This window comes from Opisthocomus hoazin, chromosome 1 (assembly GCF_030867145.1).
Source record: "Opisthocomus hoazin isolate bOpiHoa1 chromosome 1, bOpiHoa1.hap1, whole genome shotgun sequence".
NCBI lineage: Eukaryota > Metazoa > Chordata > Aves > Opisthocomiformes > Opisthocomidae > Opisthocomus > Opisthocomus hoazin.
The window spans coordinates 157,379,602-157,403,229 of record NC_134414.1 but is presented as its reverse complement, the minus strand read 5'-3'; the positions used below and the strand labels follow the sequence as shown (position 1 = coordinate 157,403,229).

At 43.0% G+C, this 23,628-nt stretch overlaps 1 protein-coding gene and 1 long non-coding RNA gene across 3 annotated transcripts in view; one reads left to right on the top strand and one right to left on the bottom strand.

Annotated features, from left to right (window-relative positions):
• ARFGAP3 (ARF GTPase activating protein 3) overlaps positions 1 to 15,210 on the bottom strand; it is a 39,521-nt gene extending 24,311 nt beyond the window's left edge. The window contains exons 1-5 of one of the 2 annotated variants that reach the window (XM_075443571.1): positions 15,044 to 15,209; positions 7,811 to 7,929; positions 6,541 to 6,613; positions 3,700 to 3,831; positions 1,568 to 1,651 (exon numbers count right to left, since the gene is read on the bottom strand). In XM_075443571.1, the coding sequence (XP_075299686.1) occupies positions 1,568 to 1,651; positions 3,700 to 3,831; positions 6,541 to 6,613; positions 7,811 to 7,929; positions 15,044 to 15,112 (477 nt within the window). In that variant the 5' untranslated portion in view covers positions 15,113 to 15,209. Of the gene's footprint in view, positions 1 to 1,567; positions 1,652 to 3,699; positions 3,832 to 6,540; positions 6,614 to 7,810; positions 7,930 to 15,043 lie in introns of both variants that reach the window. The other variant, XM_075443578.1, reaches the window with a different exon arrangement.
• Positions 15,211 to 15,331: 121 nt separating this feature from the next.
• On the top strand, positions 15,332 to 22,687 carry LOC142360544 (uncharacterized). The gene is made up of 3 exons (XR_012763146.1): positions 15,332 to 15,608; positions 19,843 to 20,017; positions 20,360 to 22,687. It is a non-coding gene; the product is annotated as an uncharacterized LOC142360544 (long non-coding RNA).
• The last annotated feature ends 941 nt before the right edge of the window (positions 22,688 to 23,628 follow it).

The following is a 23,628-nucleotide window of genomic DNA, read 5'->3' as shown; positions in this document are numbered from 1 at the left end:
TCTCTAACCTCCTGCCTTTCCGGCTACCTGAAAAGTTTGCTGTGAAAATTTACTTTATCCCTTATCCTGCCCAGACATTTTCTTAAGAGGGTTTATACCAAGTTCCTACTTCTTGTCCTCAACCACAAAAATATTTACAACAGTTTTCTGCTTAAACTTCTTTCTCTTCAGCTTGCCTCAGTTTACGCTTTTCCCACTCAACTGCAAACATTCCTCCAGGCTGCCTTTTGCAAACAGAAATGCTCCATTTATTTATCTACTACCAGGACAGAAGATGATCTTCTGGTCAAGACACCAGAGTAGAATTCACACTACCTGATTTTTCTGGTCTTTGCAACGAGCATTTCTGAGTAATACCACAATCTTCCTAGTCTGTAAAATGTAAATACTCTTTCACTGTTTCAAAGATGCTGAAATCGCTTTTTGTAAGACATTCAAATACTGGCTGCAGTTTAAGTTCCTAAAATAAAACAAATAAATAGCAAAAAGGCTGAATTTCCCTTTAAAATGCACCATTTTTGAAACCTCACAAATACTACAAAAAAGTCACATTTTGAAATGTCACAACTGAATAACCCCAAGGAAAAAAAATAATTTTGCATTTAAATTACAGCTTTTTTTGTCCTTAAGTATCCCACATACACTAGAAAGTCACTAAAAAGTTGTGTTATTTTTACTGTGTTCTTTACCCAAGTGCGGATATGAGCATCTCACATAGGTTTCTATTACTTGCTGCTAACACGCACGCATAACCACAATGTCATGACAGGGGAATTAATATGCATATCAGCTGGTGAAGAGTTTTCACAACAAGGGCTAATCTGATATACCCAAGCTCTCTGAATTCTTCTCTATCCCAAAATATGCCTCATGATCATACTTCTGTTTTAGGTGTTCACAGACTGCAACTGTACTAGAAAGCAATTATACTAGAACACTCAATATTGTTGCAATATTTAGGAATACTAAGTGTAGTAATAACACTGCTCTAAGTTTAAGATCACAGTTGCTGAAGTTGTTTTCACTGGTTACTTTTCATCTACCAGACTCAAGAGAGTCTCTGAAACATTAATCTGTGAAATAAATACAGCATGTATCTCCTTAAGGAAGTAGGATCATATAAATGAAAACCAACAGTAGCAATAGCCTTCAGAAAGTTACTTCAACATTTCCAAAGAGGATGTAAGTATTTCGGACGAAGAACAAAAGCTTCTGCTTAGCAAATGTTTTAAGAACTGTTAAACTTTACTGATTAAAAACTGAAATTATCACACAGTATATTTAAATCAGAGCACTCCCAAGCAAGGAATCCCAAGTCCAAGTAGAATTGTATGCCTACAAAAAAAATATAGTTTCATTCCACATTTAGTTACTATTTGGGTCATTCTAAATAAACACCTTACAAAGTGGTTCACATACAGGAAGAATTTTGAGACCCACAGAAGTTAAAGCAGATAAATGTTAACTCACTGACCTACCCTTCCTCTGTAAGGTTTTCTTTCAAGGTTTAAGACAGCACACAGTTAATCTGTTCTGAAAGCTAACAAGAATCAGAGGTAATCTATACCTTGGGAGAAACATGCGATGCAAAAAAGTCTTCCTCTTTGTTTTGAGGTGACACAGGTGGCATTCCACATCCATCTGTCCACAGCTAGAATTAAAAGAAAGAGAGAGAATTTTACAGGACAACTACATGCATTAATTCTTTTCAAAAATCTAACCTTAAAATGACTTCCCCCGCCCCCCAGGTTAAAAATGTATTGATTTTTTTTTCCTAGTACATAATCTTTCCTTACAAATTTATTTGAGCTTCAATATATGACACATTCCTTTTTTTTTATTTATTTTGTACATCTTTGATGTGTTCCTTCACATTACCCATTTCCTTCCCAACAAAATGCTCAGTATAAGGTCTCCTGCAGTGATACTGTCAATATCTAGTATCACTAGAGCTTCAGAATAAGTAAGCTTTTTCATATTCACATATAAGGTATGTTCTCTGTAATATTCTTATTTTGGCCAAAGCGAAAAAACCTGAAAACGTAACACTAGCAGTCATTGGAAACAGTTTTCAGAATTGTATCAGTGTGGTCTGGTACTCTGACAAATTTTCCCACATAGTCTCAGAGCCCCAAAACCTCTGTGACAGTTAAAGCAGCGTTTTGCAAGATGCTACCAGCTTTGTGCAATGCCTCATCTCAAGGCAGGCTGGAGGGCCCTCAGTGCTGCAGGTCTTTCTTAGCATTGTGCAGGACAGGACTACAAGCCTGTGATCTGCACTCCAAGGTTACTCATACGCAAGTCATTTCTCATGGGTCTTTCTACTACGTGCAAAAAGGTATGTGATGGAAAAAAACGACCTCTGTCAAAAAGGTGAATGTGCAACAAGCTTACCTCATCATTCGACAATCGACTCAGTCAGAGAAGCAATTTTTAAAAAAGTGACAGGGGATGGGATGGTTGATACTAAATCTAATTATCTGAATAATTTACTTCAGCAATTTAGATAGCACATAATCACTCAAGCTTGCAGTACATAATTAAAAATATATTTACTAAAATATTAAAATAAGAAATACATAATTAATATCAAACAATTGGATGGAATCTGTAATTGAAGCAAGATAATCACAGTTCTTCGAAGTGTCATTTGGGGAACTTACTGTCAACTTAAATGCTCACGGTATACTACATTTACCTGAACGTGTTTTACACCTAAAGCTGTTTAGTAAGTCAAAAGAAATTTTCTCTGAAGTTAGTGATGTGAACTGTATTGTCTATAACATTTATAACATAGTATTATTACAATCCATTAAATTTCATGCTGTTTGACGCATAGATTAAAACAACCACAAGCCTTATTGCTTTTCTTTTAATTCCCACGCACCTGATCAACTTCAAATGAATGAGTCATGGACTTTAACAAGCTGAACTAAACAAACAAAACATACTTTCTGCGTATGCAGAAGAGAACTGTTGTCACCCTTATTTAACAGCTCAGCAAACTAATTCTGCATACTTTGCTACGAACTTCTTCCTGTCAGCAACCTAATGATGTTTTGATAGCATGCACGAACTGTTTCAGCATTTTTAATAGAGAACATCAAGTTCAGGACACATATAACTTGCTAATTTTTCAAATATCATTTTTGTACGGGAAAAAGCAAAAACATACATTTACCTGTGCAAATCAAATCCCACTTAAGTCACAATTATTTTGTAGTTAATTCTATTAGCACTTTTACATTTTTACATGCTGTACTTCTCAAGAATAATTCAGTTCAAGATAAGCAATAATAAAAGCACCATACAGTTCATGGAGAAGTCCTGACACTTTTGTTATGCAGTACCACTACTATAATTTTGGAGCACAACTGAAAACAAAGAAGGTTCCATTTTAAAGACTACCTGAAGTTTCTGTCTAGAACTCCTGCAAATGTTAAAATTAATGTTTTCTATAACCCAGAAATGATCCTGAAATAACCAGTTGAGCTCTATCTCATTATTCTTCTTCCAAACAAAAAAGGTAAGCTACAAACAGTTTACTCCCCAGCTTGCCTATTCACTGTAATGTGTATCAGTACCTCACAAAGACTTTTTTAATCTTTTGCATTACTGATTAGAAACTTAAAATGACTCTAGCGGAAATAAGATCAAGTTTTTCAGAAATCTTAACGACACAGGACACCCACTACTCACATCAGTACCATGCTTTCTTGTTGCCTGTGTTGCAAGAGATTTAATCTTCTCCTTATAAAGCTGAGCACCACGACTGTTATACTTTGCATTGGTATCATTTGTTGTGCATCCATGTTGATGGAAAAAAGCAGACTATGAAGCAGAACACAGAAAATGCTATGAGAAACAGGTTTAAAAATTAATGCCATTTAACATAAAAATAAATCCCAATGAAGAAAAATACTCTGCTCCTCTACCTAAATCTAGTCTTTTAAGTTATGAAGTCTACGTAGATCTCCAAAATAAAAAGAAAACTCCATTCTGGCAACCTCTTTACGTATAAATGAAACAACAGAAAAAAAAAAAATACATTAGTGCGATGTTTTAAAAGCATATACAAACACAAGCTTGCCATCATATACAAAAAATCCTAGTTTTGAAATTAAGTGTAGAAAGGAAGAGGTAAAATTGATTGCCAATACCTGTGCTTCAAAGGACGTTCCTGATATTGTAAAAGGCATTGCTCGGCTTCATCTCTAGCATGCTAGAGAGAATAATGTATGTTCACTAGCATCAAAATGACTGTATAAAAACAGTCTTCCTTCAAAAGAAAAGTGTGTGCATGCAAACATATACATACCCATATATATTTATCTGCTTGTGTATTTACATAGATATATAGATATGAAAAATATTTATTCTGATTTAGGATCTTCAAGCAAAAGCAAATCAATGCATCTATATCAGAGTTCCACAAATTGTTGGAAAGATTAAAAAAGTCATTTGCTCAGTACCTAGAACTGGCTAGCAAATCATAGCATACATTCTTGCACGGAAGGATACGTCACACTATTACAGTAAAACATAGCAAACAAGTTTCTGATAGGATCAGCAAGTCTAGATAACCTAAGGTTATGACCTCATATGCTGCAATTGCAAAGCTACTATACAAAATCTGGTACTTGTATACAAGTTAAGCAACAACCATACAGGAGAGAGATAATGCCAGTCAACTTCTGTGATTACACCAGAAACTGTCATAAACATCACAGATGCCAAAAAGACTGTGCATTTCAGCATTTAAATATATACGCCTATGAACTTGATATTCACAGCTTTTTTTTTTTTAAACACTAATTCAAATAATCGTAGAGATTTATTCTGAAAACAAAAGGAACTAGGAACACTTCAGATTTTCTAGCAATCTGATACGTATCTACGAAGCTCAGGACTGCTGTTATCCAAGATTCAGCACCATCGGGCAATTATAGAATACACATGGTTAATGTTAATCTGATAGTGCTTCTGAACAGTACTTAGCAACAGCAGAATTTGGCATTTAATCAGAAAAAAAGGGAATTTTTTTAAATGCAATTAGAAGAAAAATGTTAATTTTACTTTTTAAAATGTCCAGACAGTCAGGTATTGACCTTCCTAGCTAATGAGGTATTTGAGGCGTGGCTGTGGGTATATTACACCTCTTGGTACAATGTCAGGTAGGAAAGAGTGACATCCAAGCAGAAAGACAACAACTCATAAAATTTACAGTTTACTGTTATTCTTCTGGTAACATGCTTTCTAAGATTAACTGAAGTACTTTTCAAACTTTGCCATATCTTCTTTCCGACTGCCTTAAACTCTTCGTACAGCGAAGTTTACAGAGTTTAACCAAAGCTATTATTTGATATATTTATACATATTTTTAATGTAAAATCTCCCTCTTTTGCTTAGTCAAAACTGTGATTTTTATGTACTAAGTGGCATAACAGAAACTCAATGAGTAAATTCTTATAACAGCAGTATTAATACAGAAAGGAGTAACTTGTAAAGGACAGGCAGATAAATAACACCAATCCTGAATCCATCATCTTTTGTATTTAAATAGGAAAAAACCAGAAAAAACTGCAGAACATTGAAGCGTTAGACTTAAGGAAAGCAGACTTAAGAAAATTGCTAAGAAAAAGCCTATGGAAAGCAAGTTTGGGTCAAGTTTTTTAAAGAAACATGAAGGACAAAGCCCAAATGAAGAAAGATAAGCGCTAAACGTTCAGGGAATCGGAAAAAAAAGTAGAAATTGCTTAGGGAATTTGCATGTTTCTGCACTGGGTGGGTCAATTTAGGGAAGCAATCTCAGTTACTGGTGGTCAATCTCTGAAAAAACACGGGCAAACAGGCAATATTCTGGAAGAGCTGACAAAGGAAAGCATCCTCTTTTAAAAAGGAGATTGAGAACAATACAGCAGTCAACATAAATTCAATTTACAAAAATACTGTGCAACAAACTTCTTTGTAAGTACATAAAAAATCAAGTTGGAAGTAACAGCCAATATGAATTGGCCTAAACCAAAACACTGACACTTCCTCTCTGACAGCGTAGTGTGTCTTATCTTGACTTCAGTCATACCTCAGGTATAAGTCAGATCTTGACTTTATTGTGACTTTTGACAGTCACGTGATTTTTGGCATGGTATTTTCATAAACCATGTAGGGAAACCTGGTCACAAGAAGATGGCCATGAGCTAGGTTTACAAGCTGTTGGAAAGCCATCTTTCAGCAGCTGTCAATGTTTCCCTGTTAATTAGACACATGTTAACAAAGAATCTGATTTGGCCTTTTCAGTGATTTTTTATTAATGACTTGTAAGAAAAAATAAAACGTTTGCAGATTATACCAAGACGGAAAAGTTGCAAGAACTATGGAGGACGAAATCAGCATTCAAAGAAATTCTTAATAGCAAGAGGAAAAAAAAGGAATGGACTGGAAAAATAAAAATATCACCAAGATGTGAGCCAATAAGGACAGACACTAGCTTCCAAGCCTAACAAGCTTCAACATGCAAAGCTAATACTCAGGAGTACATACAGCATTTGCATTTCCTCCAACTTGCATGCACCTCAGCTGAAACCAAGACCAATTGGAATCCAGTTCTGTAGATCTAAACAGAAGGAAACATTTTTAATGTTATCTCCAAAGCCATTTAAAACTTCTCTACCTTCTTTTCTGTAAAGTGTTTCTCTCCCCCCCTTCTTTTTTTTTGTAAAGTGAAAAACATGCATCTATAGAAAAAAAAAATCTGCAACAATACACAATGTACAAAACAAATTAACAAAGCCGTGTAGAACTGCCACAGTTTTTCAAACTGCAAAAGCCTGAAAAAAATTGCACCCTCTGGCTGATAGGTTTTCCCTTTTAAAAAAGCACCAATAAGGTACATTTTCAGGAACCACATTTGAACCCTGGCAACAGCAGATGACAATCACATGTAATGAACAAAGCAACAACTGACAAATGACAATTTGGGGCTCAGTGAGTGTGAGGAGGATTAATGCTATAATCATTCGGAATGGATTCTCGAGAGGCCTCTTGTAACGCTCTTCTACAGAGTGAAAAGGCAGCAGAGGAAGAATTTTAGTTGATGGTAAACGGCTGCAATCCACTCTTGGATGCATTGCTCTCACTCACTTCAAGCAGAACTGTACTTTTCAAATATGTCATTATTTATTGGGCCAAAAAGGCCCACAGGCCACCAATTAGGCTACTCACCTGAAATGTGACAAGCTCAGGGTGCAGTTTTACTGCATCAACAGATTGACTGAGCTGAACAGCTGCCAAAAGGGGCAGCCCTTTACGCTACCCCAGTACTAGCACTCCGGTGACACCGTAACAAACTACTTCAGGAACCAAAGCTGGCAAAATGCTACTCTCTTCTCTGAACTGGCTTGCTGGGGGTCATGTTACCTTTATGATCAATACACTGCAACACTGTTGAAGATAATAAACTAAAATTTGCCTCAGTCTTGATCTGGAGGAATGACAAAACACTTCAACATGCCTACTCTGCTCTTCATTTTCATCACTTTCAACACCGAAACAGACCTGCCGACAAACGCACACTACTAATGCAACAAGCAGGTAATGGGAATGAGTGCGTGGTACAAATTCTGCTGAACCCTACCTATTTACCTAATTCCCAAGCAGCTATCAGATACATCAAAGCCAATACAAACATTAAAAAGGTCTGAATCAATAGTTGAGAGAAGAACGGGTTTTCCTCTTTGAGCAGGTGACTGAACAAACAAACAAAAACATTAAAAGATGCAATTTTTACCACAAAAATATAAAAACTGCTTACCGAATGAAACTCAAATGAACACCAAGTGATCGATGAGTCCCTGAACAATCAATGCAGAGGAAAACTCCATATGTTATGCTTGCCCAGCTAGGGTTCTTCGCTCCGCAGTCGAAACATACCTTAAAGAAAATAAAGATCGGTAACAGGACTTGAGCATAACCACCTCTTACAGTTGTGTTACAGGTCTTGCTAACACCCTTGCACTGATCAAACTTAATTAACTCATCCTTACAGCATCTGTTGACATGACAACTTCATACTACCCTAATTTTATAAATCTGAAGAGGAGTTACAGAATCTGCCCACGCTTGTGTGTCTTCGCCCTTACGCGACAGGACTACATGCCTTCCCGGATCCGACTATAACCAGTATGCACACGCACCACAGGTTGAGAAACCAGGTCAGAGAACCCACATCAGCCTAACTCGAACACACATTTAATGCAGTACTTCCAGCACTACTGAAATACGGAAGAGTTTAAGAAATACCTTCCCCAGGGCAGGCTCTCTTCATGATGTACCACTGAGTCTACTCTTCCCTCCGAACATACATGCGACGGCAGTTATCAGCATCACTAACATCATTATCTACTTTCCATGGGACCTGATGAGATGCATCCCAGAGTCCTGAGGGAACTGGCTGATGTAGTTGCCAAGCCACTCTCCATGATATTTGAAAAGTCATGGCAGTCAGGGGAAGTCCCCAGTGCTGGAAAAAGGGAAACATTGTACCCCTTTTCAAAAAGAGTAGAAAGGAGGACCCTGGGAACTACCGACCTGTCAGCCTCACCTCTGTGCCTGGGAAGATCATGGAACAGATCCTCCTAGAAGATGTGCTAAGGCACACGGAGGCCAGGGAGGTGATTCGAGACAGCCAGTATGGCTTCACCAAGGGCAAGTCCTGCCTGACCAACCTGGTGGCTTTCTATGATGGTGTAACAACAAGGGTGGACAAGGGATAACCAATGGATGTCATCTATCTGGATTTTTGTAAAGCCTTTGACACGGTCCCCCACAACATCCTTCTCTCTAAATTGGAGAGCCATGGATTTGATGGGTGGACCGTTCGGTGGATAAGGAATTGGTTGGATGGTCGCAGCCAAAGGGTAGTGGTCAATGGCTCAATGTCCAGATGGAGACCAGTGACGAGTGGAGTCCCTCAGGGGTCCGTACTGGGACCGGTGCTGTTCAATATATTTATCAATGACGCAGACAGCGACATCGAGTGTACCCTCAGCAAGTTTGCAGATGACACCAAGCTGAGTGGTACGGTCGAGACACCAGAAGGACAGGATGCCATCCAGAGGGACCTGGACAAGCTGGAGAGGTGGGCCTGTGTGAACCTCATGAGGTTCAACACGGCCAAGTGCAAGGTCCTATACCTGGGTCGGGGTAATCCCCGGTACCAATACAGGCTGGGGGATGAAAGGATCCAGAGCAGCTCTGCTGAGAGGGACTTGAGGGTACCGATAGACAAAAGGCTGGACATGAGCCGGCAATGTGCGCTGGCAGCCCAGAGGGCCAACCGTGTCCTGGGCTGCATCAAGAGAAGCGTGGCCAGCAGGTCGAGAGAGGTGATTCTGCCCCTCTACTCTGCTCTGGTGAGACCTCACCTGGAGTACTGCGTTCAGCTCTGGAGCCCTCAGCACAAGAAGGACATGGAACTGTTGGAGCGGGTCCAAAGGAGGGCTACAAAAATGATCCGAGGGCTGGAGCACCTCTCCTGTGAGGACAGGCTGAGAGAGCTGGGCTTGTTCAGCCTGGAGAAGAGAAGGCTGCGGGGAGACCTGATTGCAGCATTTCAGTACTTAAGAGGAGCCTATAGGAAAGATGAGGACAATCTGTTTAGTAGAGACAACAGTGATAGGACGAGGGGTAATGGTTTTAAACTAAAACAGGGTAGGTTTAGGCTAGATATAAGGAAGAAATTCTTTACAATGAGGGTGGTGAAACACTGGAACGGGTTGCCCAGAGAGGTAGTGGAGGCCCCATCACTGGAAACATTCAAGACCAGGTTGGACAGGGCTCTGAGCAACCTGATCTAGTTAGTGGTGCCCCTGCTCGCTGCGGGGGGGTTGGACTAGATGACCTCTAGGGGTCCCTTCCAACCCAAAACTTTCTATGATTCTATAGAATCCCTGACCCCTAGAGCAGGCCACTGAAATCCAGCTGTGTGAAGAAAGCATCCACACTGTGCACTGCCTAGCTTAGCACTCCCTGCCAGACGTGACTATTTGTGCAATGCATCACACATGTATTGCTGTATCAACCTTTTAACTGCACATAACACAGACCAGTTAAAAAGCAAATAAGCCCACAATTACTGCACAGACAAAACCAGTAATTTCTTATCCTCTGCCACCATATTAGGCTGCTAACATCCAACCAAAACTGTAAGAGGTATCTGCGTCTACATCTCATAATGCTTTGTAGGTCTGCAGACCACAACTTTCAAGTTCTGTTTCAGTTATTCTGAATTTTGTACTTCTTTGGCCAAGGAAAGCAAGAACAAAAAATTCATCTGATATGAATCAGTTTTCAAATGCAAGAAAGAACACAAATTTAAACAGAAACAGCTATTCCTAGTTAATGCCATGTGCACATGCCTATTCCTGTATGAAAGCACTCCACTATCTGATCAATGGTTTTTCAGTGGTATTTACAACGGCTGCAAAGAAGCACTTCCACGGTAAAACCATGCATCTATAGGTACAGTCAGTGGCATCTACGAAGAAATAACTCCAGGGAGGGACAAGCTTTTACACACAAGACCGATGGAGTTCCAAGCTGCAATTTCAGCCTTTAACATCTTCCTGTAAATCCAATGCAAACTCAGACAGCAAGGGAAGTTCTAGCTAGACACATAAAGAAAAGTTTCTTCCATGTCAGCTGGTGACATACAGTACACCCTACACACAAGCCACAATGCTTCCAGCCCCACCTCATCTGCCTGGAAATATAAAAAGTTAAGAAATCTCCTTGCTAGAAACTCCATTCATACAATTAAATAGAGATTTTTGTCTCTTTTTTTTTGTACATACCCAGTCAAACCAGACCTAAGTTTGCACTCAAGTCAGCTCACCTACCGTTCACCCAAATTAAATTCAAGTTACACGCCCAGGAGCCACTTGAGGCTAAACTCCTCGTTTTAGTGTGGGTGTGTTTAAGCTTGTACAGTCCAAATTTATCAAGCACAAGCAAAGCTCACCAACAGATCCAGCATTAGCTCTTCCAATGTATAAACATTTTAAGTCTGAGTTTTAGTTACTTTAATGACCAGTAACACAAACAGAAAGCATGGAGGTCACAGTTTCTGCGTGCGTGCAAGTGCCCTCTTTCTCTCTCAACAGAGACTTAACGTTTATTCATGTTAAATCACTTCTACATCCCACTGCTGTATGTGGAAACAGGGTCATTCACTGACATACAGCAGAAGCAGGAAATAAGATAAAAGCTACACAGAATGAGTGACAAAATGAGGGGTTAGAGGGAGTCCCCGAACCAAGCACAGGTGGAAGAACAAAATACAGGGAGTTAGGGAAAAAGAAGAATGAGTAACTCTTCATGTATTCCATATTCTAAGAAAACACACAGCCTTACCAGTCAGAACTCTTATCTTTTTCCCAATTCTCTCCATTCTTTGAAGTAGTTCCTTAAAAGGCAACATGAGCCTCATCTTCCTTTAAAACTGGCTATTTTCAGGGTTTTTCTTACAAGGCCAAAAAGAGGATGGGGACAATAAAACAGGAGAAGATTCTGCTTGAAATCAAAGCTAACAGAACAGCCCTGGTCTCGCTTCTAATACAGGAGAGCAAAGCAGACTTTCAGCCTACTTTAGACTTTACAGTCATAAGTCTTGTGGAAGTTCCCTGGAGTACAAATGGGAAACGAGAATCTTGAGTATCAATGGGTGGTTAAAAAAAAAATCCCATGTTTAAAAATGTTTGGTTACAAACATCACTAAGGATCCTCTTCCCCTCCCAGGTAGAATTATAAACATTTCTTAATTTCAACATCTTAAAAGTCAATTGCATCACCTGGAAGCTAGGTGCCACGTAGCAGTATAGCTCAGTATCTTCACTTATGCAGGACTCTCTACCAACTATTTACCAGGCACCTGTGAAAATTATTCATATGCATAAAAACTGTGGCTTTTAGGATTGTGATTCAAGTAGGAACATCTAATTTTTCTTGTGAAAGTAATGTAAGAACTGCCATTTCCATCATGTTATGCAACAGATAAAGAAGCATGTTTCGTTAACATTTAGACTCCCTTTGCTTACTTCTCTTAATTGTTACAGTGCTTCCCCCACCACGTAAACTTTAACAAGAACTGGAAAAAAAAAAATTAAAACCAACTTCAGAAATTGTTTCCATTTTAAAAACAGATAAAGTGTATTTTCTCTACTGAGGTACAACTAAAATATCAAAATAATTATTAAAAACTCACTTTGAAGGATATGCTTAAATAATCTATTGCTTTTAAAATACACTTGCATTCTTTTTGCTTATTTTGTGTTAAAGCATTTCAGGACAGTGTAGACTCAGTAACAGTCCACAGGGCAGCTCCGCAACTCCTTGTGCTTGCTGTCCATTCCTAGCATGCAAGGCTACCATACAGCTGCGTCAACACCGAACCAGCTAAAAGACAGGAGGTAGTTTCACACTTGGTCAGACAGGATCCAAATCCAAGCAGCTGCTCTCCTAGATACCAGCCACCATATCCAGACATGCTTTCCTTCTTCTCTTGCATCAGCAATAATAATCACGCTTGTTGATCCTAGCGGAAACCAGCACTGCACAGCTCTGACCCAGAGCAAAGGTAGGTCCAACTCACAGCACAGCCATATGACCAATACTGCCAATGTCAGGGAGGGAACAGGAACGATCGCTGCAGGAAGAAGACAGGACTGCCTACTTCGGAAGTGTCACGGTTTTAAAATGATTTAAGTGAGACATGATACCCTGCACTCTACTCCGGGGCAAAAAAAACCCTCGCCCTCCAACACACACACACGCAAATTGCACCCACAACACACACTGTAATAACAAAACTGAAGAGCTGACAAACCACTGCCACACACACACTTTGTCTTCAGGCCGTTCTGATCCTGGATCTGGGTGTCCAAGCAGAGACAGGAATACTACATTAATGAAAGAAAAGAAAGAACCAGAGAGAACAGAATGAAATGCTAACCAGCTTAGGGACTATGAACATTTTTATATGTACAAAATACACCCTATTTCATAATTGCAACATGTTTTGTTAAATGTTGTCAGGCAGCTCTACATTACGTAATACTCAAAGACACACCAAGAACTCAAAAAAGCTATTTCTCACGCTATACAAAGTCAAGGAGACCAAGATCAAATTGCAGACATGTTCAAGACAATTATTCAAGTATCAGTTGAAATACACTATAATCCACAAATTAAACTGCACATTTAAATCAGAACTACTTTGCTAAGTTCACGTGCACTAAGAATTACTGCAGGGCACCTAGCACCGTGTAAATGTATAGCATGCCTATAGCAGGCAGGCAGGAAGCCCAACTGCTGCATTGAAGAGATAGATACCAGTTCTTCCCAAACCGTACACACAAACACCACAGTTAAAGCATATTACTAAGCTTTTAATACAGAACCTTTCCGATATTTGCACTTTCCCATATCTTTCTTTCCAAGCAGAAAATCCCTACAAATAAAAGTGGCACACTGCATATGAAGAATGCAAGAAAAAGGAAATAAAAGGAGATATAATCAAACACGAGAGGATAAACTGATGGCAGCAACAACTTCTACTTAAGAAGACTGGTCAGATACACAGGCGTGGGAGAGTTGTGAGGTCTAAGCTCTTGGTGTTTCCCAGTCTCCTTCCTCTCTGTCTTCACAGGTCGACAAGATCGAGCTCCGCTGCAGTGTTAATGAGTTCTCTGCACGTGAGCTACTTCTTTCAAACTGACCTTGTGTGAATGGCAGCACACACTGTACCAACACTGCTCTGTCAACAGCGCAACTAAATCTCTGCGTAGCACCTGACGTGACTGCAAGGAGAGCAAGATATGCCTGAGCAACTACAGGTACCACGTCCACCTCATTAGGTAATGGTGACCACGAGTTCAGCACGGGGGAACTGCTCCATGCACTCTGTCCTTGGGCTTTCCACCCTCGCCAGCTGCGGGCAGCACCTTCCGATTCTCTTGTGATCGTAAAAATCACAGTAGCATCACAGAACTACTCAATCTCTCAGGCACAGTGCCAGTGAATTTCTTGTAAAAGATCTTCTCTCTGACCCTCTCAAGGAACTGTCCTCCCTGGGCTTTTTACCCCATCGCAAAGGCAAGTTTTCGGAATGTTTGTGTTAGAAACTAATTGGTGAAGTGCTAATCTCTGAGCTCTGCTTTCTGAGGAACCAGGTGTGTGCCCATTGCCCGTACAGTCTTAATGGTTTGCATTCAAAGTACGGAAATCGGTGTTGGACCAAGGACAGACCTCCAGGTCCGTATTCCCAGAAAACAAAGCCAAGGTGTTTCCAGGTAACGCCAACCTCAAGTTTATCCCAACGTATTTTTGGGATACGTTCTCAGCAAATGTCACAAGGACAACGCAATGGAGCAGGCATCAGCACACACCTGCTGCCGCCCGACGCTCTGCCGTGTCACCCCGCGGTCTGGGGCACCTCTCCCGCCCCACCGCACACCTTTGCGCCTTGAAAAGCCAACGGGGCTTTACAACACCGGTACACTAAAGTCGCACTGGACGACTCCGATGTGGTACAAAACACGGAACTTTTATCACCGCGGACGTGGCTGCACCACAACGGGCTTTGCTTCGCTGATTTAAGGAAGAAAACGCAGAACGCACTCGACGCCCTGCGCCGTCACTGCTTCGGGGCTAGCTGCTTCTCTCCAGCTGAGCAGGCACTCCCCCCCCCAGCCGCCCTGAGGCACCTGGCACCCCGTTAACGGCTCAGCCCCGAAAGCCTGCCGGGCCGGCCGGAGGGCAGGCAGAGCTGCCCGGCCGCAGGGCGAGGAGGGTCGTCCCCCCCCGGCCCTAAGGCTGCTCGCCCTGCCCTGCCCTCAGAGGGTTGCCCCGGGCAGCCGGGCCGGGCCGGGCCGGGCCGGGCCGCGCCACGGGCTCTCCCTCCCCCTCCCCCGCCCCGCCCCGCCGGCAGTGCGACGTGTCACAACGGCGGAGCGCAGCCGCCGCCGCCTCCCGGCCCCGGCTCCCTTACCTTGTTGGTGGGGACGGAGCGGAGCCGCTTGAAGATGGCGGCGATGTCCTGCTTGCTGGGCTCGCACATGGCGCCGGGCGGCCGGTGGGAAGACGAGGCGGAGAGCTGTAAGTGAGAGCAGCCGCCGCTCCCGCCCGCCCGCCCCGCTCGCAGCGCCGGGCCGCCCCACGCTCCGCCCCGCCCCCCCGGGAGGTGCCCTCGGCCCGGCGGGGCGCGGCCTCCGGTCGCCGGCGTGGCGCGAGGGGGCGACGCTACCCCGCCCGCCGCCTGCCGGTTGCCGCGGAGACGAGCGGCCCTGCCGCGTCAGCGCCCTCCGCCGGGCCGTGGCGGGGGGGTGCGCGTGCACCTGGACGAACGGGCTGGTCGCGCTTCGTCGGGGCCCGAGGCGGCAGCGGGGAGCGTGGGGCCCGGCGGGAAACCCCGCGGAGGATCGCCGGCTGTGGGAAAGGCGCGGCAGCCGCGCGTCCCTCGAAGGCCGTTACAGACCGGCGCTGCGTAACAAACGTTGTGTTTAGGGCCGCTGTTCCCTCTCTTCGCCAGCGCTGAAGTACGCGGCCGGGGACTGGTGAGTCAGTGCCCAACCAGGCGACAGGTTGTAATTGCTTTGGGGAGCGTGCTCAGGCCATAAATCCGAAATCATAAAGCCGCTCAGAACAGGAAACAGAACAACAGAAACACAAGGCAGGAACTGTGAAATTTATTGGAGAGAGTCCAGCGGAGGGCTACGAGGATGAGGAGGGGACTGGAGCGTGTGTCTTATGAGGAAAGGCTGAGGGAGCTGGGCTTGTTCAGCCTGGAGAAGAGAAGGCTGAGAGGGGACCTTAGAAATGCTTATAAATATCTCAAGGGTGGGTGTCAGGAGGATGGTGCCAGACTCTGTTCAGTGGTGCCCAGTGACAGGGCAAGGGGCAATGGGCACAAACTGAAGCAAAGGAAGTTCCGTCTGAACACGAGGAAGAACTTCTTCACTCTGAGGATGACGGAGCACTGGAACAGGCTGCCCAGGGAGGTTGTGGAGTCTCCTTCTCCTTCTCTGGAGATATGCAAGACCCGCCTGGACGCGGTCCTGTGCAGCCTGCTGTAGGTGACCGTGCTTGGGCAGGGGGTTGGACTGGATGACCCACAGAGGTCCCTTCCAACCCCGAACATTCTGTGATTCTGTGATCCCGGCTTCGGAAACCTCGGGTGCCTGCACGTGTCTGGGTGCAGAGAGCTTCCACCCCAGCTGCGCCCCTCCCACCCTGCCGTACGGGAGGGTTGGCACTTGGGGCATGAAGCTCGGCAAAGTCGGGAAGCCTTTCACTGGAACGTGGGCCAGGATGCTGCAGGAGCTGCTCCAGGTCCCTCGTGGCCAGCCCTGAACTAACGGTACCAAAGCCTTAAGGGTGGCCCTCACAAAATGGCCTCCATATCCCTATTCTTGCCCTAATGATGACCTTCCCCGGTCCCAGGGCATTTAGATGCTAAATAATGGAAACCACAGAACTCGGCTCAGCAGCGGCAAGGTGATCTGTGGGCAGGATCTCCAGAGCTTGGTATCTTAGCAGTCCTCTTCATCAGAGACCATCAAGGCTCACGAGGCTGTACCCCATTCTCCCTTACTCTTCTGACATAAACAGAAAAGATGGAGTAATTATCCTATATATAGGGAAAAAAAAATTTAGAGCAGCCTCTCGGTTGCAGGAGGAAGGTAATATAGTGACTGGAGGTAACAGCAGAAGGCAGGCATGAGTGGGTCCATTGCCATCAGGGAAAAGGCAGTGCTTGTAATTTGCTGGCTACTCTACACATTGGGTAAATAAATAAAACCAACCCCTTACCTTCAAGGGTGCCTGTAGACTGGGCACTAGAGCGTCCTCTGCTTTGGTGAGCAGCCATTATGTGCAGTGCAGGTCCTTACCCAGACCCAGCAGCAGACCAGCACTGGGAGCAAGACTGACTCCCCTGGTCTGACATTGAATATGTCCTCAGCAGATTTTCATCTTGACAATAAACTGTCCGAGGAGCAGATTCCTCCCTTGCTCCCATTATCCACAACATGTCGTGCTCTCATTTTCTCTGTCCATGAGAGAGAATGCCCATTTGTTCAAGAGGTTTTGGAAACAGCCTCCATATCCTATTCTCGCCCTAATGGTGACCCTCCCCAGTCCCAGGGCAGAAGCAAACTGGATTATAAATAATGGAAACCATCAGAATAAGCCCTGAAAGGTGATGAATGTTTCCAGGGAATAGAGGTGGGCCTCTTGTTCATCACAAAGTTTGTGGTTTGAGTGCATTGCAGAAAGAGGGAAGGCATGGAGAAAGAATAGCAGCACTGGTGGGAAAGTGGGCCACAACTGCTGCTTTGCCAGTTATGCCTCAGTGTAGGAATATTGTGTCTTGCTAGTGGTTTCCCAGAATGTCCCAAATACATGTATTTCTGTTCCCAGCACACAGAAGCATCTCAAAATTGCTTCCATGCCAGCTGGTCTGACAAATATCTACATGGAGGAAGACTGCTATATGTGTACCTTCAGAAACAAATGCCTGCTAAGTACAGCACTTCCTAGAAGGGCAGTATCACAAGCCCTCTAATCAGGTGCAAATGCAGAGCAATTCACTGCCAGCACACTAGAGTGTGACACTGGGTGTTGCTGTTTCACAAATCAAAACCCAAGGGCTCTTTTTCTAACAGCCCAGAATACAGTTCCAGTTTGATGAGGAGAGGATTTCATGATGAGGAGAATCAAACGGTGGAACAGTTTTCCCAGAGCAACCAAAATCTCTGTCCTTGGAGGTTTTCAGGAACCAACCAGGCAAAGCCCTCAGCAACCTGTTTCTAGTTCAGAGTCGACTCCACTTTCAGCAGGAGGTTGGACTGGAGATGTCTCATCTTCTCCCTGAACGATTCTGTGCTAATACCCCCTTCTCTGCATACCCAGGCTAGGCCTGAAACGGATCAGTTATCCCTGTCAACAAAGTATTACACCCAGGTTTGGGTGCCAGAGCTACTCTGAGAGCCGATGCAGCATAGGCAAAGCAACCTCTTCCAATGCTTTCCCCTGTCCTCACCTATCCAAATGCTGCAACAAAAGCTTCAGGCTCCTGGATCTTGCCAGACAGTCCTGCTAGGAAATATGTATGCAGAGAAGAATAACCATTCAGGATGATCTCTTGAGAACTGTCTGTTCTCTAGGTCTTTGGCTGATTTGAGATAGTTGCATCCACATGGATTTGTGTGGAATTGCAGGTTCAGTGCCACCTACTTTCTCACAGCTCTGAAATATTTGCTGCCATTCCCAACCTTAAGAGCCTTCAGTTCTGTAAAGTTCTTTTAGTGCTGTTCTCCAGTTGTTATCAAGCCTCCCATTGCTTGCCTGCCCCTCACATTGCTGCTGAGAAATGACAGAATATCGGTATAGCCCCAGGTCATGCTGGCTAGATCTTTTTTACCCTCCCAGCACCGAAGGTTCTCTTAGAGCCAGAAGATACATGTGAACTGTGCTCGATGTCCTTTGGAAAACTTGGTCACACTGAGCAAAATCTGTCACTGCTCACAGCTATATTGTGCATAATGAAAGTATGTTGCCTTATGACAGCTGTAGCTCAAGAAGTTTTAGGCTAGCCTCCCTCTGCAAATGGTATCCTCAATGACATAACATAGTCCCAGACACCTATCATTCCAATACAAATAATCCGTACAGAAAATCTCCTCTCTAGAACAGAAGGATCAAGCATCCAAATGCCTACTCCCACGATATGGAAAAGCAGCTTATTAACTACATTAAAAGCCAGCTGAAACCAGTTCAACGCATCAATAACACATTTTTATTTAGTACTAATGCACTGCTTGTACTGATAACATCAAGAAGTATAACCACTTCAAATAGGTGAAGTTTCCTGGAGCTTCCCACTCTTGCAAGTTGGTCTACATCTCAGCAACACGGCCTAGTAGGAAGCCAAAAAGTTACTATACTGTAATTTACAGACAACCCCTCTGCACACACAGTACTCAGCTGTGCTTAGGTAAGCCTGTTTGTATTAGCAATGCAAGGGACTTGCAAAGCTACAGCTAGAAGTAGCACCCCCTTGCAAAGCCCACCTACGTTTGACATAACAGCATTTCATCTATGCCAGGGCAATCAAATGTCAGTGTTTTCTGCACCGAGGTTCTAGAAACATCTGTCATCACAGTACTTCACAATTGACATGCTTGTTTACCTCACAGGGTTGGAAATTTCATGGGTCATGCAGGAAGGTGGATCCAGCTGAGGTAACAGGTGACCTGGATTTTCAAAAAGTTCTCGCTAATGTCCCTCATAAAAGCTAAACTGCCATGAAATAAAGGAAATGATCATGTAATAAATCAGTGATTGACCACAGTAACAAGAAGTGGGAGGTCACCAGTGTCTCCCCCGGAGGGATTCATGCTTGGACTTGTAAATTTGAATATTTATCTACAAAAAGGATGAGTACAAAGGTGGCACTTTATTGATATTACATTACTTATGATCACAGAAGTAGCAAACAGCTGCAAAAGGATCTTGTGCGGTACTGACTGACCACATAAAGCAACCAGGGGTGTTCAAAGCCAAATGCAAAATAAAAACACAGTCTGAACCTCTCTAATGGGGTCAGAACTTACTACTACTAAGAACGAACATTACTGGTTCCCTTTCTGGAACTGATCACAGGTTCTGTTTTCTGAACTATTTCAATTAGATCTGTATGAACCATAGTTTGGTGTTCAGTTGTTGCCAAAGCAGTGAACTGAATTTTCAAAATTATGAGGAAAGAATTAATTTTTTCTTATTTCGTAGGACCAAAGACAGAGATTATTGAAAGCTGGAAATAATATGGCTGAAGTATCACTGTATGTAATCCTGTTCCTACACTATTCCCAAGGCACCCAACTGCATACTGCTGGCCCAGACCTCGTCTGACCCACTAGAGTCATTCTTGGAGAAGAGGTCACATCTTCTGAAATGCAGATAGGTACATGGTCAAACTTTCAGATGTACATAGGTACCCTCCCCTAAATGCAAGGTTCAAGAAGCACCTGAAGCATTTTGAAATTTTGTGCTGAAGGATTAATACAGTGTCACACAGGGACCTGAATTTCTAACAGGAGAAAGCAAGTAAAGCAGGCTGGGGATGGTACATACTGAGCACTAGCAGGTAAACTGCTAGGTGTCAAACACACAGAAGGTATTGTCTGCTACAGTGATTACCACATGACCCCTCTCGGGTTCTGAAACTGCTGTTTTAGTTCAAACAAAATGAGGAGGTAGAAGTATTCCAGTAAAACTGGGATTATCTTGTACTCTCTCATTTCAGGAAAGGAAGCTGCAGCTCTCCAGACGGACAACTAGGTATGCTTACAGCCACCATTAGCAAGCTCCCTGGTGTTCTGAGGTGAACGAACAACTTTCTGCTAAACCAGAAAGGTTGGAGAAAGACTACGTAATCTTTAAAGCTATTTTAAAAAACAGATGCAACCCCAGGAGAAGGAGGTATTGCTGCTGGATAGCCAATCTTCAATATACCATTCTCTATTCCTTTTCTTCTTTGTTTTACCGTAATATACAGCTAACATATGTTATCTTAAAAGTCACCCAAATCGTATCAGATTAGTACAAAACCATGTCATTTATTGTCTACTCTGACTTCCCACTAGAAGATTCAGTATTGCTATTTATCTCCAGTTATGAAGTCTGTCCTAATTTTTGCTTTGCAAGTGTTATGAATAAAGACATAACTGAAAGAAGATATTAGAACAAAAAACCCAATCAGCTCGGCTACGGGGAGGACAGCATTAGTACATCAGACAAACTTCACAGACATCTTAACAGGAGATAATAGCAATGGATTGGTTTATTACACTTGAAGGTATAGCTTTATTTTTGGCATCTTGTATGTGTATAGCAAATATATATATATGTTCATATTATAGCTTACAAGTAAATTAAGACGGAGTTTGGGGAAAGTGTGGTCAAAATTTTGGTGTCAAGCTTTCAGCCTCAAAAGCAACAACTTAAGAGAAATTTTAGTATTACTTTGTGTTGTGCATCAGGAACTGCACCTTCTATAATAAAATAGCCTCTTATTTTCCTGAAAAGATTCTCTTGATATTCCATCTTCACTAGATTAATTCATCAGTGTTATAAATTACAGGATATAAATACAAATGTTACACAAAAAAAGACAAAGCACCTAATTTTTTAAGTGATTACTGCAAATATCCAGATCAAAAAGTCAACAGCCCCTGTGAAACAAGGCCCTATGTGTTTTCAAAGCACTGAAGAAATGCTATGCAAATAGCAAGTATTTTCATGCTGTAAGGTTGAAACATGCTCAAGGTTACAGCAAAGTTCGGGTAGCTTGATCAGTACATGCAAATATACGCCAGTAAGTTTTGAAACATGCTATTTCCCTTCAGAATTCTAAAGAAAACAGAAGGGAAAGGGTGGGGAGAAATTACATTCTGAGCATCATATTCTCCTTTCATACCTTGTAAATTTAATCCTGTGAAAGTGAAGCATAGCTGCTTAAACCCAGGATAAACTTACAAGCAAAATTTCTCTACTACTCAACAGGCTTCATTACTTACTTTTACTAACCGTGCAAGGCTTTTGACACAGCTTCCCATAGTGTCCTTACAGCCAGACTGATCACTAAATAGACTGGATAGAAAATTGCCTGGACTGTCAGGCTCAAAGGGTTGTGACTGGGCAGACAAAACCCAGCTGACGCCTGGAGGGGTGGATACTAGAATATGGATGGATACTCGAGGGATGTATACCCGGGCCAGTATTACTTCATGCCTTTATAACCTGGATGATGGGACAGAACACACTCTCACCAAGCCTGCAGATGACACCAAATTAGAGAGATTATAGAGGGCCGCTGCTCAGACGGAGCACAACTCTCGAGAAACCGGCTGTCAGGAACCTCATGAACACCAAAGGCAAATGCAGCGTCTTGTGCCTGCAGAGAGTTATTCCATCTCATACACACTGGAAGCTGACAGAAAAAGAAGTTCTTCAGAAAAAGACCTGGGGATCTGAGTGAACAACACAAATCGGCAGCACATCCTTGCAGCAAAGGCAGCCCACAGCACACCAGGCTGTATGAGCAAGAGTGTAGGCAGCAGGCTAAAGCTACCTAATGAAAAAGCGTAGAGAAGATGATGCCAGACTCTTAAAGGTGCACAAGCAAAGTGCAATAGCCAAGTGCAATTCTGATACATGTAAGCAAAAAAAATTCCTTACAGTTAAAGTGATGAACCACTACAACAGGTTGCTTAGAGAGGCGCTGGGACTCTTCATGCTTGGAGATGCTCAAGACTCAGCTGGACAAGCCCTGAACAACCTGCTCTAACTGGAGCTGCTCTGATGTCCCCTGGCTGGACTAGGCAGCCTCCTGAAGTCCCTTGCATTCTCGTTCTAAATTTGGCTCCGATGAGTATATCCAAACTCTGTATACTAGATAATGAACTAAGATCCATGTTCTTAAAGCAAAATTCTCAACTGAATTCATGTGTGCAAGGTAAACAGCTGCCCACTCAAAATGAGGATGAAATCAGTCATTTTTGTTTCACCAAATCCGAGTGTTTCCCAAAGTTCTTGTTGAAATGAAGTATAATAAGCATTTCAAGCACTTAAAATGGCCTATTGTTTATACTTGTTTGTTAACAGTAAAACAACTTCTTAAAAATACTTTATTATTTTTGAAATGTTTGATAAGTTTGCCATTAGCTTCTGCTATTCAGTATTATGGAACACTTTGCCCAGTTTTGGACACCCTCCCCATCCGCACTCAGTACAAGATCCTGATAAACTTGAGCAGTGGAGGGACGTCAGGGGGATGGAGTACTTGGTCTGTGAGGAAAGGCTGAGTGAATGGGGCTTGTTCAGCCTGGAGCAGAGATTAGTCTGGGAGTCCCAGCAGCAGCCTTCCAGCACCTACAAGAAGGCTGCCAAAACAACAGAGCCAGGCTCCACCCAAGCACAGCAAAACACCACAGTGGTCATATATCACAACAGGGCATGTTCTAACCGCAAGTAAAATAGGGGGGGGGGTGGGGGGTGTGTGGAATATAATTAAGCATTGTTAACAGTTTGAACAGAGAGGTGGTGACATCAGTCTCTGGACGTTTTCCAGACTAGCTCAAAGGCCTGAGCATCCCAGTCTGAATGCAGAGTTGACTGTGCTTTAAACAGGATACTGGACTAGAGACTTCCCTTGGTCCCTCCCACTTGGATTCTATGGTGCCTTCACCAAATTGGACACCCACCATAAAAAACTAGTACTTTATTTAGATTAAAAGATGCAGTATTGGTGGGGGAGACAAGATAAAACTTTCAGCTAGCTAGCACAAACACTACTACATGAATCACTGCCAGTCAAGAAGAAAACTCTCACAAAAGGCAGAAAAGATTCAGATACTATAAAAAAATAGCTTAGCTCCTCATGCAAGCTACAACAGACTTGACTATATCACAGCAAGCAGCATTACAGCAGACTCCGCATACCCATAAAAGACATGGACTGCTCTTCTCCCGTAAACATTTTGTTGGAATGCCTTGCCAAGAGCCCCTGTGCAC